A 15892-nucleotide genomic window follows, 5' to 3' on the forward strand; every position below is an offset into this window, starting at 1 on the left:
TTTCAATGTTCAGAGTTAATCTAATAGGTGTACTTTCTCTGGTTGATTAGATAGGAGAGTTTTCCTTCTTTACAGGTTGTTAATACACCACACCCTTTTTCAGAGTGTTGAAGAAACACTTCCCCTGAAACCTACCTGTCAATTTGTAACTGCAAAAGTCGAGCAACATTTTATTTATTATTGGGCAATATTTACTTGGAATCTCAACAATGGTTTGCAATCTCTCATGAAACCATTAATGAGCAGAAATATGTTTATGCATAGTAAAACCATAGTAAAAACATGAAATTCTATTGTAATTACAATGCAATGAACTGTGTAATTAGCAAATTTAATGTGAATTTGTTGAATTGTAAAGCTAAGTATGAATTTTAAACAGCACACTTATTAAGTACTATGCCTACAAGAATGACTTAGAGAAATAATTTATACGTAAACTTGGTATATATGATAAAACAGTGATTATGATACAGTAATGAACATGCAATAGACAGAAGTAAAAAAAGCAAAAATGTGCAGAAAATTGACTCAATAAACCCAGTAGTAGAAATAAAATACAGTACACATTAAAACCTATAGTGAAAAGATAGACCTTTGAGTTTTAGACAAGTAGACAGTAACAGTGTCTCTAGTGACTCTGAGTTCACAGTGAGTTCCACAGAAGCCTGCTCTTTACTAGAGTAAGAATTCCTGAATCAGCAGATCTCAGATTAAGTGCTGGATTGTACTCATTCAGTAAGCTCAACTTTAACCTTGAGCTAGTCCGTTCCGTGCGTGTTACTGCAGCAGGAAATCCTTAAGGTCCCTCTGTACATTTCACAGAGGATGTGACTTACGTGGTGATGTAAAGTGGGTTTAGCCAGCTCATGAACCACAGAACAACTCTGTTGGGCATTCCAATAAAATTTAGAAGCTTTACACATACCCCAGTAAAAATAACATGACAGTAGACATAGGCATGTATCAATATTTCAGCATCAGGTAGACCGAGCAATGTTGCACAGATGTAAGATTCCCTTGTGCCTTCCTCACATGAGCGTCAAACGACAAAGCATAATTCAAAGGAACGCTAAGGTTTCTCACTTTCTATCAAGTGTTAAATTCACATGAAGTGTTCCTTTACATGGGCAAATATATCATGAAAGATGTGTAACAATGTTGTATAATTAAGAAAGACTTACTTTTACAGGAGCGGAAGTTGACCAAAGTAAAAATGGTGTAGCAGTGCATTTTTACTCTGTATTTCAAGAAAAGAAAACTAAAGAAAGTTTATCTCAGTGACTCATTCCTGTCCGACTGTTAGTCTCCCTCTCTAAGTCCATTGTCTTCATATATATAAATTTATTTGCTTACAGATATTACAAGAATTTCTTAATAGCATTTGCAATATTATTGTAAGATATTTTAACTTATATAATTGCATGAGATGGTTCTTAAACATAAATGATATTTAAAACATTGTATCCAAAAAGTACCAAACATACAATCCAACACTCTCTAAGGAATATATTTTATTTTTTTTACAGTACTTCATCTTCAATCAAAACTGATGACCCAAAGACGTAAGTTAAGCTTTTGCTACCATAATGTCTGATTAGTGCAGCGTGGTTAGTGTCAAAATGTATCTGTCTTCTAGGATATTGCTGCATTAAGGCATAAAATAGCTTATAGAGAAAGAGTGTGACATTTTGTTTTTTTATTAAACCAAAGACTTAAATTCTTGTTCTTTATGTCAATACAGGACGTCTTTAACTTCTGGATCCAAGATAACAACGGTTGAGGAAACTAAAACAAGGTATTGAACATAAGACCTTTGGGTAGTCAGCCACAGTACCACTTTCACTTTGCACTGTGACAATTAAATGAAAAAAAAAAAACACTGCGTTCCTGTGGGTGTGCATCTGATTTCTAACACATACCACTCCTGTCCTGTTTATTTCAGTATCACTTCTAAGGCCACACAGGATGGGAAGACCACCATTACCACAGTCGAAAAACAGAGCCCTGTAAGGTATGGGTGTTGAGTTTTATTTTAGGTAGATTTTATAAAGACCACTACAGCAACACAGGTGGAGAAATGGGTAGTGTCTGAGTTCCTGTGGGTGTGCATCTGATTTCTAACACATACCACTCCTGTCCTGTTTATTTCAGTATCACTTCTAAGGCCACACAGGATGGGAAGACAACCATTACCACAGTCGAAAAACAGAGCCCTGTAAGGTATGGGTGTTGAGTTTTATTTTAGGTAGATTTTATAAAGACCACGACAGCAACACAGGTGGAGAAATGGGCAGTGTCTGAGTTCCTGTGGGTGTGCATCTGATTTCTAACACATACCACTCCTGTCCTGTTTATTTCAGTTTCACTTCTAAGGCCACACAGGATGGGAAGACCACCATTACCACAGTCGAAAAACAGAGCCCTGTAAGGTATGGGTGTTGAGTTTTATTTTAGGTAGATTTTATAAAGACCACTACAGCAACACAGGTGGAGAAATGGGCAGTGTCTGAGTTCCTGTGGGTGTGCATCTGATTTCTAACACATACCACTCCTGTCCTGTTTATTTCAGTATCACTTCTAAGGCCACACAGGATGGGAAGACCACCATTACCACAGTCGAAAAACAGAGCCCTGTAAGGTATGGGTGTTGAGTTTAATTTTAGGTAGATTTTATAAAGACCACGACAGCAACACAGGTGGAGAAATGGGCAGTGTCTGAGTTCCTGTGGGTGTGCATCTGATTTCTAACACATACCACTCCTGTCCTGTTTATTTCAGTATCACTTCTAAGGCCACACAGGATGGGAAGACCACCATTACCACAGTCGAAAAACAGAGCCCTGTAAGGTATGGGTGTTGAGTTTTATTTTAGGTAGATTTTATAAAGACCACTACAGCGACACAGGTGGACAAAAGAACATGTGTTTGTTCTTGTTGTAGGATAATGACCTAATTATGGTAAACCCTTTCCTTGAGTACCCATTTGAATTTTAACAAAAAGCTGGTGAAGGAACTCAGCAGTGCTGGGAAGTAGTGACTGATGACACAGAATCGTTACCGTGTTCACCAGAATCGTCCACTCAGGATTTGGGCTTTTTTCAGGGTTTCTGACTGGTAGCTGTGGAGGATTCATTTGGAAGACATATAGAGGAAAAATACAGGATTCCATTTCTTCTGGATTGTGTGTTATTTATAATTAAAAAGTGACTTTCCACATCACTTTTATGTAAATAACATGAATATCTTTTTGCCAACAACCTTGCTTTCCTTATAATGACACCATTCACCTCTGAAGGCCTCCTCCCATGAGCAGCAGGCACCTTGCTGCCTGCATGGTCCTGAACCCTAGAAAGCCTGCCTTCACGTACCTTGTGGAGGTCCGAGCTGTCAAGGCCGGTCGAATGTACTCACTGTGTGCGCAGCATCCAAGGGGATCAGAGTGAAACATTTCTGGCCCCTGGGCTAAATACAGCAGATATGTGAAAATGAAAAGCGATACATTTAATCCACCTACTGTACATTTCAATTAGAATTGAACGGCACTCCTCCAGGTGTAGCTTGTCAGAGTATCGCCATGTACAGTGTAGCTGGGTACAGCATGTCTTTACTGGCACCCACGTTTCAGCTGCTCTCTCCCCCTCACACATACTGTATGAGCTCCTGTCATTCAGTTAACTTGCTTGTGAAGACAAGCCTGAGTCATGTAAAAGGCGACACCTGTGGGCCAGAAGGGCACATAGCAGTTTACAGGACACTTGTGCCATGTCTGCCAGTAGCACTCAGCAGAACCACAGTTCGTCTGCCTTTACTTAATGAGATTCCTGGCATGTGACAGTAATTGGCCTATCAATATTAATTCTTTACAAATACTAAATTTATGAATAGCAGTGAATGATTGCATGTGTCTGTAACACAATTGTGTTTAATTTAAATGAAGATTTAATGCACATTATTCAACTTGATTAATATCATGTACGTTTGCGCTTTGTGACTGTTAAAAAGGTAATTACTTAAGGCTTTTAAACTTTCGTTTCTCGCTATGCAAATTATTTGTGAAAGTTATCATGGACATTCCTAACTGAAGCTAAAAATGAGGAGGCTGTGAGAATGCATTCTTGCAGGCTGAGAAAAAATCAGTCGCATGTATTTTAATTCCGAGTAGAGTTTTGCAAAGACTACGAAACACAACTTAATAAAGAAAGTCACAGCTGTCTGTGACTTAATGATAGTGTACACTTCTTTATATAACTCAGTGTTTCTATGCTATTCAAAGAACTTCAGAGGTCCAAAATCCTAATAGATTCCAGGATCAGACGGACCATTCTTCCAAAGAACCAAAAGCTACCAAAGGGTAAGATGATCTACCCTAATGAAAAAAAAAAACCTCAAGGGATTCATATATAATTTGGATTACAAATTATATATGCAATATTCCACTTCATGTATGAAATAGTCATATATAATATATCACAGATGATATATACAATTAATTAATTAATTGTATATATTAATATAAAATATATTTAAAATGTGCATTTCAGTATATATATAAAAAGAACTTAGTTCAGTACATTGATTGTTTTCCATTGGAAAGTGGGCTCATGACAAATATGAAATGGGGAGGCGAGGAGCTTAACTTTCCTGATAACATCAACTTCAAACTTGGGCACAAGTCAACCAGAGCTTGTGAAACATCTTATTTTATAACAGAAAATGGTTTGGACAGGACACATTCTGACATACTCAAGTCTGAAATGTATTTGCTTAGATTTCTTCAAAAATATGCAAATGTGGTCGTGGAAAAGCAGCTATGCAAAACGGCTCCCCAGCTGCATTTGTATCAGCTTGGCATCTTAGTATCCTGCGTTTCAAGCCAGCAGAACTCTATGAAAATTATCACGGACTTCACTTTTTGTGATTCAGACCAACATAATTACAAGCGCATGTGGATTTTACTTGTTAATTATTAAGTGATTGGCATCTCTTAATGGAAATGAGGCATGAGTAGTGGCATCATCCAGCTGCTTATTAAAACAGTGGCCCTATGTGTTTTACTCTGCTTGATTTAGCCTTAGCTCCAATAGCCATCTACACTGTTAATGCATTTTGATTTGTGTCTTTCAACAGGCACCATAATTTGCAGCTGGTTTCCTGCAGCTGCAATCTGCAATTAATTTCTCACCTCACATGACTCAGTAGTTTCTTTGACTGCTGATGTCTTAACTTGCTTGCCTCAGATGCAGGCCTTCCTCTCTATTGGCTTTGTGTCCTTTACGTTGTATTGCTTAGCTTTGCACACAAAGTCTCCGGTCTGAGACTTTCGTCTTAGTGCCTAGCAGCAGTGTTTTTTGGTCAACTGTGTGCTGCAGCTGGGGAATTCTGGTCACAGGTGGAGAAATGTAATCTTCTCTATTGTCTTTAAATATGACAGCATTCTAGATTGGCCAATTTTGGTCATCAAACATAAAAGTAAATAAACCTGAAAGAAAAACTGGAATTTGTTATTTATATTAGCCTACTTCATGCTATGAAGACATCTGTTTTTGAAAATTCAGCTTGTTTTAAGGGTCTTATGGCGCTTATCTATATTAATAACTAATTGGTCTCTAATTTACTAAGTAGTCTTAAATTACGAGTTATTTTACTGTAAACTAAAACTAAACTAAACTTTCTTTTCAAAGAATACCACCCTCTTTGCCCTCCAAACCATCCCCAATTGATGGAACAGACCCGAAACAGACGATCAGCAAAATGTAAGATACAGCAAATTTGTCTGAGCATTGACCTTTTATCATTTTACAAAGTTTGAGATATTTCAACTGCCAAAGAAAATTACATGGTCTTTTAGTTTGAGAAGAAAAAATAAAGATTTATTCCAGGGAAGGCTAACTCTAGTCCTCATTCCCCACATAGCCCTCTAATTCACAACACCAACTAATGTGAGAAAGGAATTATTCTTGTTTTATTTCATCTAAGTTACAAGTATAGTTGGAAAGTAAAAGTCAAACTAGCTCTTGAGGGCTGGAATTGTCCAAATCAAAGATGTATTATAATTAAATAGGGGTTAATTGAATACCAGTGTGTGAGTCAATTTATCCCTTCAAATCAATGTTGTACTTATCTATAGATTGATTGTATATTGTTTTAAAAGATTATTATCGGACCAGTAAATAAACTTTTTCACTGTCAAAGGATCTTTTAACATTCTAGCTAACTGTCAGGATGCAGTTCTGCAAAACCCCATTGCCTGTTATCGTTATAAAATGAGTAGCAAACATTACAAAAATCAATTTCGTAATATCATTTGACAAATCTTTAGTAAGATTCTAACTTTTTTTATGTTTCCAGAACTACAAGTGTTTCATCTATTGAAACGCCGCCTAAGACAGAGGTGACTAATGTAACAGTGACCAAGGAATCCTATAAGGATGGGTAAGGTCTGAATGGTTTGTAAGAAACCACAGAAACAGACTTTTTTATTATAGTTGAAAATGTAAAAGTACCAAATCTCTCTACTATACTATCCCTTTATAATATCTTGTCTTCATTTCTTGTAGAGCTTTTGCTTTCTTTTAAGACTTGAACCAGCTCAAAGATACTCCTGGCTCAGTCCGTAGTAGATATGAAAGATATGAATTTTCCAGTGATACTGGTTTAACACAGCACCTAACAAGAGTACATAAGTGGTGATGAACTATTCCAACATGTCAAAATAGAAATCCCAGAAAGCCGATACAAAAAGATACATTAAAATGAATTATGAAAATGTTGTCTTCAGTAATACTTTTTGAATAGAATTGATAACTAATTCTAAAAAAGACCAGATTGACTCATACACACTAAGATGGAGTCTTATGTTCATCATTTCCCTATGCTATGAAAAAAGCTGTGAATCTAAAAAATATATGTATCAATATGTATTGAGTCTCAATTGTCAGCAACCTGATAGTTTTGAAGAGCTGTCTCTGGACCCAATCAAATCTGACTTGGTTGAAAGGGTGTGGTTGTGGGTCTTCAGTTTTAATGATCAGTCCTTTCTAAATACATATTCTGTGGCATTTTATGTTTCTGGACCTTGGCTTTCAGGTGCCTTCTAATGTACTTCAGTGTGTATTCTGTATGACATTACAACAGCTGAATCTTCATTATTTTTGCATATGATTCCACAAGCAATGTGGAGTAGTCAACATTTATCTTTACATTATTAATTAACTGAGAATGGTTTTAAAACAGTGTATCAGTATATGTTTACTTGCAGTTAATTTAATGGGTTTTAAAATTTTACTTGAAAGCAGAACGTATTTAAAAAGCACTTTGAGATCATTCATTTTAAAGGTTCTATATATAATAATAATATAGTCTAAAATATTTTTTTTTGAATTGTATATATTTTTTAGAATTATACAATAATAATATATTCTAAAAAAAATGATTAATCCTAAATATTGTAAAAATGGGAGGGTTTGAAGCAATGTTAGTGGAAGCATAAACAGACACGTCAATGATAATGTGTGATGCTATGTGTCTGTAAGGGTATCATGAAATTATACAATCAACATAAAAATACAGTCTGTGAATTATATTGGAGAACTGCAGAATATAATCTCAGTTTTGATATTATTTAAGACACCATGAATGTAAAACTAAACTAATACAGAATATCATTGGTTCTTTTTGCTGTTTTAACGTTACCTTAGTTTTGGCTCCTTCGGGTACATATTTAACATTTTCATTAAAGGAAATGTAATTTTTAGGATAAGTGTTTTATATTTCTTATTCTAATATGCTGTTTTATGTTGGTTTATTCATCGCCTTATTCTTAAACAGTATACTGCGTTATGTAAGAAACAGCTGTTGGATGTCGGAATTCTTCAGAATCAAATTAAATGCTTTTTAGCTAACATAACTAACCTAGCGATTTTAATTTCCCTGCGTTTAATTTTAGCCTCCTTCAGAATCTGGCATTAAACTCATAACCGTTTAGCATAGTCACAAAAAGCTGGACATTTTCATCAGTGGGAATTGTGTCACGCTAATGTTTTATGATATCTGTTAAGCAAAACAATAAGGTTTGTAGTAATGGGGTCCTTGCTATTTTTCACTTTTCTTGGTGTAGCGTGACTGACTAATGTTTACATTACTAACCTTCTTTCATCTTTAAAGAAAAGTGGTTCCTGTCACAACTAACAAAACCACAAGGCTTACTGATAAGTTTTCATCTCTGCAGAAACAGAACAAGGGGTAAGCCTGGCTTTGCCCTCCTGAGACTAGATTCTTGGTGGTGGGTTTTAGCCAAATACAGTATAATGACAAACATGAAACTTTGTCATTTGTTAAGCTGCATGAACTTTCCTATCAAGGATTTCTTAGTTTAAGGACTGCAGGGGAATTCTTTGAAAAAAAAAAACCTGTCGTCATGAAATGTTTTTTTTTTAATCATATAATCTCATTTCACATTTCCAGCCAAGTCCCCTGATTTGTATGTCATTCAAAGACACTGTTAATGTCCTTTCTTTTAAGTTCAGTTTACTGCTCATGAGCTTTCTCATAAAGTTGCAGGTCCCTGGCTCAAGAATATTTGAGATATATGCTGTTAACAAAGACTGAATATTTTGTTTATTCACTCAAAACGGCATAAACAAAGCTTCCACTGTGTCTGGTATTTTAGTGTCTTCAATCAATAAAAGGCCTTTTTTGTTCTTTGTTTAGGGAACAAGATCCCTTACTATATTTTCATTCTTTGGAATTGTTTCTGAAAAACAGCATTGTACATCTTACAATTGCACAGAAAATATCAGCATGCCAAATTAATAAAACATTTAAGTAGTCATTTTCTTCCTCTTTCAGATCAAATTTAAGCAAAAAAGTATGAATTAATTATTAGGCTCAAGCAGTAATTGTGTCAATTTGATAGACAATAAAAATACAATACAGTATTTTAATTATAAAACATATTGTGTGATTGTTTATGGGGTAAAATTGTGGAATATATACTATAATAAAACAATGCAGCAAAGAACTCTAGATTCTGAGATTGAATCAAATCCAACAGAATAAAGTTCATGACTGTTGTAGTCTATGGTCTCTAACCTGATGTTATAGCTATTCAATTTTTATCTTGTACACATTTTATGTATTTATATTGTATAAATGGTGTAGTTCTTAGCATGATTACCTTTTGATTTTAAATGTTATTCCTTTTGTGAAATTAAAATTAATAAATGTTATATACTGTATTCTATAACATTGTGTACACAACTGTAGAATATTTTTGTGTGAAAGGTCATTGGGTTTATTTTGCTGATTAACTGCAGAATTTTCACTTATAAGGGATTTGTCATGTGAAAAAGGTTGATTGTCCTTTTAGTCCACTGTGGGAAATCTAAGACTTCAGTGACCTCTCATACCTACTGTATACGTCAAGGAAAACACATTGGGCACAGTTTTTGCAATGGATAAATTACCCATCCCTTTAACTCCCTGTGGGTAAGTCAGCTTACCCATAGGGAATATAAGAACCTCTGTTTCCTATGCTATGCCGATACATGCTCTTTGTACGTCTTGCTTAATTTTGTTTCCGTGCCATTATAATGCCATCTCTGATTTTGTTTTCTTAAAATTAAAAGGACCTATAAAAGTTACAGCAGCGCTGAAGACATTACATTGAAAAAACCAAGCTCCTACTCTTTCAGTCGGACAAGTGAGCCCAGGTAATTTTAGCGTCAGCATCAAGAGTGACTTCAGTGAAAATAAATGTAAAATGTAATATTATATACAGTATATATAGAAAACGCTATATATTTTCATTTACTGTATGTAAATCTGGCAATCTCGTCTTTTTTGCTTCCCTCAATTGTCCAGCATAAGCAGTTCATGTTATGATGCTGTTCAGTGAGTGTGTATAGTTATCAAAGCACAATAGTTATCAATGCTTATTTTTGCCATGGTTATTTCTTCCACTGTGTTCATCCAGCTATGACTACACTGATGCGGTACGCCTGCCCAGGAGCTACTCCGGTCAGCTGATTGATTCCAGGTAACACTGTTAGAAAATACAAATACTTTTGGGTTTGTTTTACATTTTGAAATGCTGTGTCCAAAGATAACTCAACGTGTCTAACGATACACAATCCTCTATATCAGTGGTTCTTGACCTTTACTGCAACCTGCACCCCTTTGGTCCTTGAAATCCGCTCTCACACACCTTATCAAAAATCACTGAGGTCATTTGTGTTTTTGATCATTTATCTCTTTAAGAATCTGGCATGTCTTGCACACCCAGAAAGATGATCTCAGACCTGAGCGTCCCAGATTAAGAACAATGCTCTTGCCTTTTTTACTTCCCCCTATTGTCCAGCATAAGCAGTTCATAAAATGTCATAATGCTGTTCAGTGTGTCCTTATGTAGTTATGAGTGTGTATAGTTATCAAAGCACAATAGTTATCAATGCTTATTTTTGCCATGGTTATTTCTTCCACTGTGTTCATCCAGCTATGACTACACTGATGCGGTACGCCTACCCAGGAGCTACTCTAGTCAGCTGAGTGATTCCAGGTAACACTTTTAGAAAATACAAATACTTTTGGGTTTGTTTTACATTTTGAAATGCTGTGTCCAAAGATAACTCAACGTGTCTAACGATACACAATCCTCTATATCAGTGGTTCTTGACCTTTACTGCAACCTGCACCCCTTTGGTCCTCGAAATCCGCTCTCACACACCTTATCAAAAATCACTGAGGTCATTTGTGTTTTTGATCATTTATCTCTTTAAGAATCTGGCATGTCTTGCACACCCAGAAAGATGATCTCAGACCTGAGCGTCCCAGATTAAGAACAATGCTCTTGCCTTTTTTACTTCCCCCTATTGTCCAGCATAAGCAGTTCATAAAATGTCATAATGCTGTTCAGTGTGTCCTTATGTAGTTATGAGTGTGTATAGTTATCAAAGCACAATAGTTATCAATGCTTATTTTTGCCATGGTTATTTCTTCCACTGTGTTCATCCAGCTATGACTACACTGATGCGGTACGCCAACCCAGGAGCTACTCTAGTCAGCTGAGTGATTCCAGGTAACACTTTTTGAAAATAGAAATACTTTTTGAAATGTTGTGGGACACAGTAAAAATCATCACATTTTTAACTCAGTATAACATTTATCACACTGACCTCCCTGCTTTGTGTGAAACTCAACAGACGACCTGATGTTGACCTATCCTAAGACATAGCATGTAATGCTTATGAAACTGTGATGCAGTTTGTGATATATTTAGCAAACCATAGCTCTTTTCTTTTCAGTTACAGGACCAGCAGTGAATCCAGCCCAACGGTCTATACCAAAACATCATATGTTCAAAGCAGGTATTATTTTAATTGGATTTAAAATTATCGATTTAATTTTTAAATCGATTCTAACTGTCATTTGCTATGTCCGACCCCTCAGCTCATCAGACAAGAGCTTCTCCTGTTTTCCTTGGTGTTCAGTGGATAAGAGCGAACATGAATCCTCTCCCCTTAATGGGACACTGGTCTATTGCAGGGATGACCACCCCAGCCATGCTGGTCCCCATGTACAGTACACAGTGGGGTGGACAAGGGTACAGTAGTGTAGATCTGTAGCGTGGACTCAAACCCACAACCTACCAGCTGTGAGATCAGAGACTTACCCACTATTGTCAACTCCTGACAGTTATAAAAGACTCATAAATTTGACTGATTGCATGATTGATTGGTTGAAATTTCAGCTATCAAAATATGTTGGATAATGTGTCATTTAGATTGCATTTATGTCATGCAGCTCTTCATCATACATTTATTCAATGTTTTGAGATATATTTTAATGTTATAAAATAAATTAGGGTAGGCGGTTAATAATGCAATACATGTTTAGGTTAATTTAAAGCAGCGGTCATGTCATTTGTATGTTTTGTACAGATAATGATGTAGATGTCCAGAAGATTATCAGAAGCTCTAATAATTAGTTCGAAAGACAAGTGATCCATGAAAATGATTAATTAATGTTAAATTATTTAATTTAATGGACACATAATATTTTAAAATCATACAAGATTAATAAGCCAGTTTTTAAAGTTACCATATTATTTAATGCGATCACTGATGCACGATAAGTAAAGATTCACATGGATCCTGTGTTCAACGAATGCTGTAGTTTGCAGCTTGCCAGTATATACAGTATGTACCTACTGTATTTGTTTCAACAGCAGGCCGGAAGACTTCCATGATGACATGCTCTCATCAAAATCAATCAAGACAGTTTATTCTACTTCCGACAGGTTTGACTGATTTCTGTTTAACAATGCGATGAAAATACCAGTGATTTCAACTGACTTCAACTACATAATATGCCTGGGATTTCTTTATAGGAGCATCATTGACAGAGACATGTGCACCTACTGCCGGAAGCCCATTAACACTGAAGCAAAAATGATCCTGGATGATTTGCAGATATACTGTCACGCTTCCTGCTTCAAGGTCAGGAAGAGGCGTAATGTACCTGCTCTTGGTTTCTGTTAATGTAGAGCTAGTTAAGGACTTAGAGCAGAAATGTCTAAAGATGATTTTTATATAGCATCATGATATGCTGTATGAGCTATTCATAAATATGGTACATATATACTGTATGAATCCTGGTAATATATCTTGTGAAACGAAAAGAAGATTAAAGATTATTTCTCAGAGGTTCACATTTTTCAACATCTTTGAAGGCCTCTGCCTGTTTTCTGATGGTATTTTCACATATCCAATGGATCTACCAGTGCAGTGTCTCAGTGTTCAGATACATCATGTAGAAGAAACATTTTGCTGGCACGAGCCAAAAAAACAAGTGGAAAATAATAAGGACCATCTCATGACAGCTATTTATAAAAGGAAAAAGAAAAACGTTAAATTCCCGAAATTACCCAAATTTCTATAAACACTTAATTTAAAACTGCAGTAGGGAAAGGTCAAACCAAGTTCCCAGTCTAACATGAACATAAGGGTTGGCTGCTGTGAATAAAAAATAGCACCTGCATCCTCTTTTAAAGTATTTTAGTACTTTACCTACCAAACTGCTAAAAATGTCCTGTTTTAAGATAACAAAGAATATGCATGCTCCTGAATTTGGTGGTAACAGTTCTTACAAACGGTGACATTGGGTCTCAAAAGAAATACACACAGGTTGATGCTTTCGATGGTGAATACTGTACCGGCTTGGAAGATTTTAACATTTTTTAGAGAAAAAAAAATCAAATAGATCTCTATAGTAGAGTATCATATTCCAAACTTCAAGGTTTAATTCCGTACTTTTCACTTTCTTCTAGTGTGAAGTCTGCAACAGCTCACTGGGGCACTTGAAGGCGGGAGACAGCATGTGGATTTACAGACGCACTGTGCACTGTGAGAGCTGCTTTGGAATGACTAGAGGTAATCCCCAACATCTACAGCATGAGTGAATGCAGGTTGCACTGGGAGAGCATTAGGGCTGTTATCACTCAGGTTTTGGGAATCAAGTAACTTTGTAGGAGCGGCTACTGTGTGGCAGATCACTTTTGTGCTGAACTGGCTATGTAACTTTTTCAGAATGATTTCTGCTGCAGCAGTGACTGAACATTATTAACCCAGTGTCCTCTGTATGTCTCTGCATGTTTAGTAATTAAAAAAAAGACAGAGGATTACAAATCCTCTGTTAAATCTTTTAAATCAGTTTCTGGTTTATTAGTTGTGTAAGCCCAAACCCTGTGATTTGTTTTACCCTGGTTCCTTGAATTGGACTCTCACGGTTTTAGGTGTCCAACATGTCTAACTATACACAGTCCTCTATATCGGTGGTTCTTACCCTTCACTGCAACCTGCACTCTTTTGGTTCTCAAAATCTGCTCTCACACACCTTATCAAAAGTCATGGAGGTAATTTGTGTTTTTGATCATTTACTGCATCTCTTTAAGAATCTGGCATGTGTTGCACACCCAGAACGATGATCTCAGACCTGGGAGTCCCAGATAAAGAACAGTGCTCTATAATACTGTACTAGTATTGAAAATTAGGCAATACATTTTGAATCCCTAACATGATTGCACCATTAGAATGATTTCAAACGTCATTTTAGAAACAATAATAATTGCTTGCCTGGCTTTAAGTCAAAATGCTGTGGTGGCCAACAAAATAATGAAGGTTGAGATTTATCCCCATCATCAGTTGCAGTACTACAGCACATGAGACTTAAAGGCATCTGTTCTTCTGAGTGAGTGTAAGGTCTAATCATTAAGGAAGGGGGTTTCTTTCATCTACGTTTTCATTGTTCTGTTGTTATTATTATACCTTTTTCAATTTATTTGCAACTTTTTAAAATGTTACTGAAAGATGCCAGGTGACAGTTATAGCAGGTACTGTATACAGCTAACATAATATTAATGCTGCTCATATCCTTGTTTCTTTTTTACTGAAAAGGAAATCACTTGCAACTTAATCACTTGCAAGAATTCATAAACATCTAGTAACCTCTCACTGTTTTACATCTTAGCACCTTTATAATGTCTGATTTCATATTTTAAAGTGATAAATGTTTTGTAGATTGGTATATCTGTGGTTGTATAGCTGTAAAGAATATGCAGTACTGTCCATAGTGACAGTAACCTCTTTGTATTGGTGAAGTGGCAGTGCTCTAATGCCATTGATGCATAGTTAGTGTTGTTTGTTTTTTTTTTAGAAAAGTGGCGTCGCTGAACAAGACGTGAAAGAAGATGCAAAATGACAAGATATCCTGAAGCCACAAAATGTCTGCAAATATTAAATATCTAAAATTATAAATCAAATATTTGTAAGTTGGTCAACAACCTTTAAAATTGTACAAAACAACCCCACAATGTGTGTATCTTGAAAAGGAATTCCTTGGTGTTTTGAATCATGTACTGTAATGTACCTAAGCATTTCTCTTAGCCTTCAGAGCTCATTAGGGTTGGGTTTTTATTTGGTTTCATTTTAGAATGTTTATTTTTTTATTCTGGAAAAATGGTTTCCCCTAACGAGTTCTGAAGCCAAGAAGAAATTAAAATTATATTCATACATTTCTAACTGTCTCCTAATTATGGGTTGTGGGTCCATTTTTCCCTATAACCATGTTACAGTAAATGATAACAAATACCTACTAAGACATCTTTGAATCATTAAGAGATGTGTACTTTAATATAAATGGGGCAAGACAGGTGATAGGGTGAAGGGAACTATTAACCTCTATGTTTACTGATTTTAGATGGCTATCCCTCACATTTAATGCACTTTGATTACTTACTCTTAAAATGCATATCCAATTGGTAACATATCAATAGTATGGTTTATCTTTTAAGTCAAATAGAAGCTAAAGCCTTTCTGAAACAACTGACTAAAAATCCAATAAAGACCTTTGTGGAAAAACTCTCAAATTATTGTATTTATTAATTCTGTAATGTGAATATATTGGTTAATGTTGGTGGTTGAAAAGACAGAAATGGGGAGGATTGATTTGAAGTTTATATCAATCCATGTCAGTCCAAATGTTTTAGTTTGATATGGAAATGAGTCAATAACACAAGCACCGTGATCAAATGACTAATTCAAATTACTCAACCCTAGAATGCGTCCATCATTGCCCATTAGCTTTCGAGGATTTGAGTCTATTCAGCTACAAGTATCAGCTGCAGCCCAAATAAAACGAGGTAGAATGCCGCACCAGATCTATAAAAAACCCAGCTCGTGTGGGAACAAGAATAGAGCGAAAATGTTAAATACCCTGACGCTTATCTAGCGTCAGTACCATTGTGGAGCACCTCACAACAATACTTATGTAATGACTAAAAAAAACAGCGTATGCTGTTTTTTTTTACACATTTGCCGTATTATCAACAAGGAGTATG

General features: G+C 35.8%; 1 protein-coding gene across 23 annotated transcripts in view; it reads left to right on the forward strand.

The window, feature by feature from the left end:
* The window catches only part of scel (sciellin), a 30523-nt gene extending 15102 nt beyond the window's left edge, over window positions 1–15421 (forward strand). For 4 of the 23 annotated variants that reach the window (XM_088602156.1, XM_088602232.1, XM_088602089.1 and 1 more), the window contains 20 exons: window positions 1527–1562; window positions 1742–1795; window positions 1943–2011; window positions 2152–2220; window positions 2361–2429; window positions 2570–2638; window positions 2779–2847; window positions 4274–4351; window positions 5682–5753; window positions 6349–6432; window positions 8164–8241; window positions 9627–9710; window positions 9974–10036; window positions 10493–10555; window positions 11012–11074; window positions 11301–11363; window positions 12224–12295; window positions 12386–12494; window positions 13325–13427; window positions 14710–15421. In XM_088602156.1, coding sequence (XP_088458282.1) covers window positions 1527–1562; window positions 1742–1795; window positions 1943–2011; window positions 2152–2220; window positions 2361–2429; window positions 2570–2638; window positions 2779–2847; window positions 4274–4351; window positions 5682–5753; window positions 6349–6432; window positions 8164–8241; window positions 9627–9710; window positions 9974–10036; window positions 10493–10555; window positions 11012–11074; window positions 11301–11363; window positions 12224–12295; window positions 12386–12494; window positions 13325–13427; window positions 14710–14726 — 1384 coding nt within the window. In that variant the 3' untranslated portion in view covers window positions 14727–15421. The remainder of the gene's footprint in view (window positions 1–1526; window positions 1563–1741; window positions 1796–1942; window positions 2012–2151; window positions 2221–2360; window positions 2430–2569; window positions 2639–2778; window positions 2848–4273; window positions 4352–5681; window positions 5754–6348; window positions 6433–8163; window positions 8242–9626; window positions 9711–9973; window positions 10037–10492; window positions 10556–11011; window positions 11075–11300; window positions 11364–12223; window positions 12296–12385; window positions 12495–13324; window positions 13428–14709) is intronic. The other 19 variants (XM_088602113.1, XM_088602131.1, XM_088602122.1 and 16 more) reach the window with 19 other exon arrangements.
* The last annotated feature ends 471 nt before the right edge of the window (window positions 15422–15892 follow it).

This window comes from Lepisosteus platostomus, chromosome 2 (genome assembly GCF_059453375.1).
Source record: "Lepisosteus platostomus isolate fLepPlt1 chromosome 2, fLepPlt1.hap1, whole genome shotgun sequence".
Classification (NCBI taxonomy): Eukaryota; Metazoa; Chordata; class Actinopteri; order Semionotiformes; family Lepisosteidae; genus Lepisosteus; species Lepisosteus platostomus.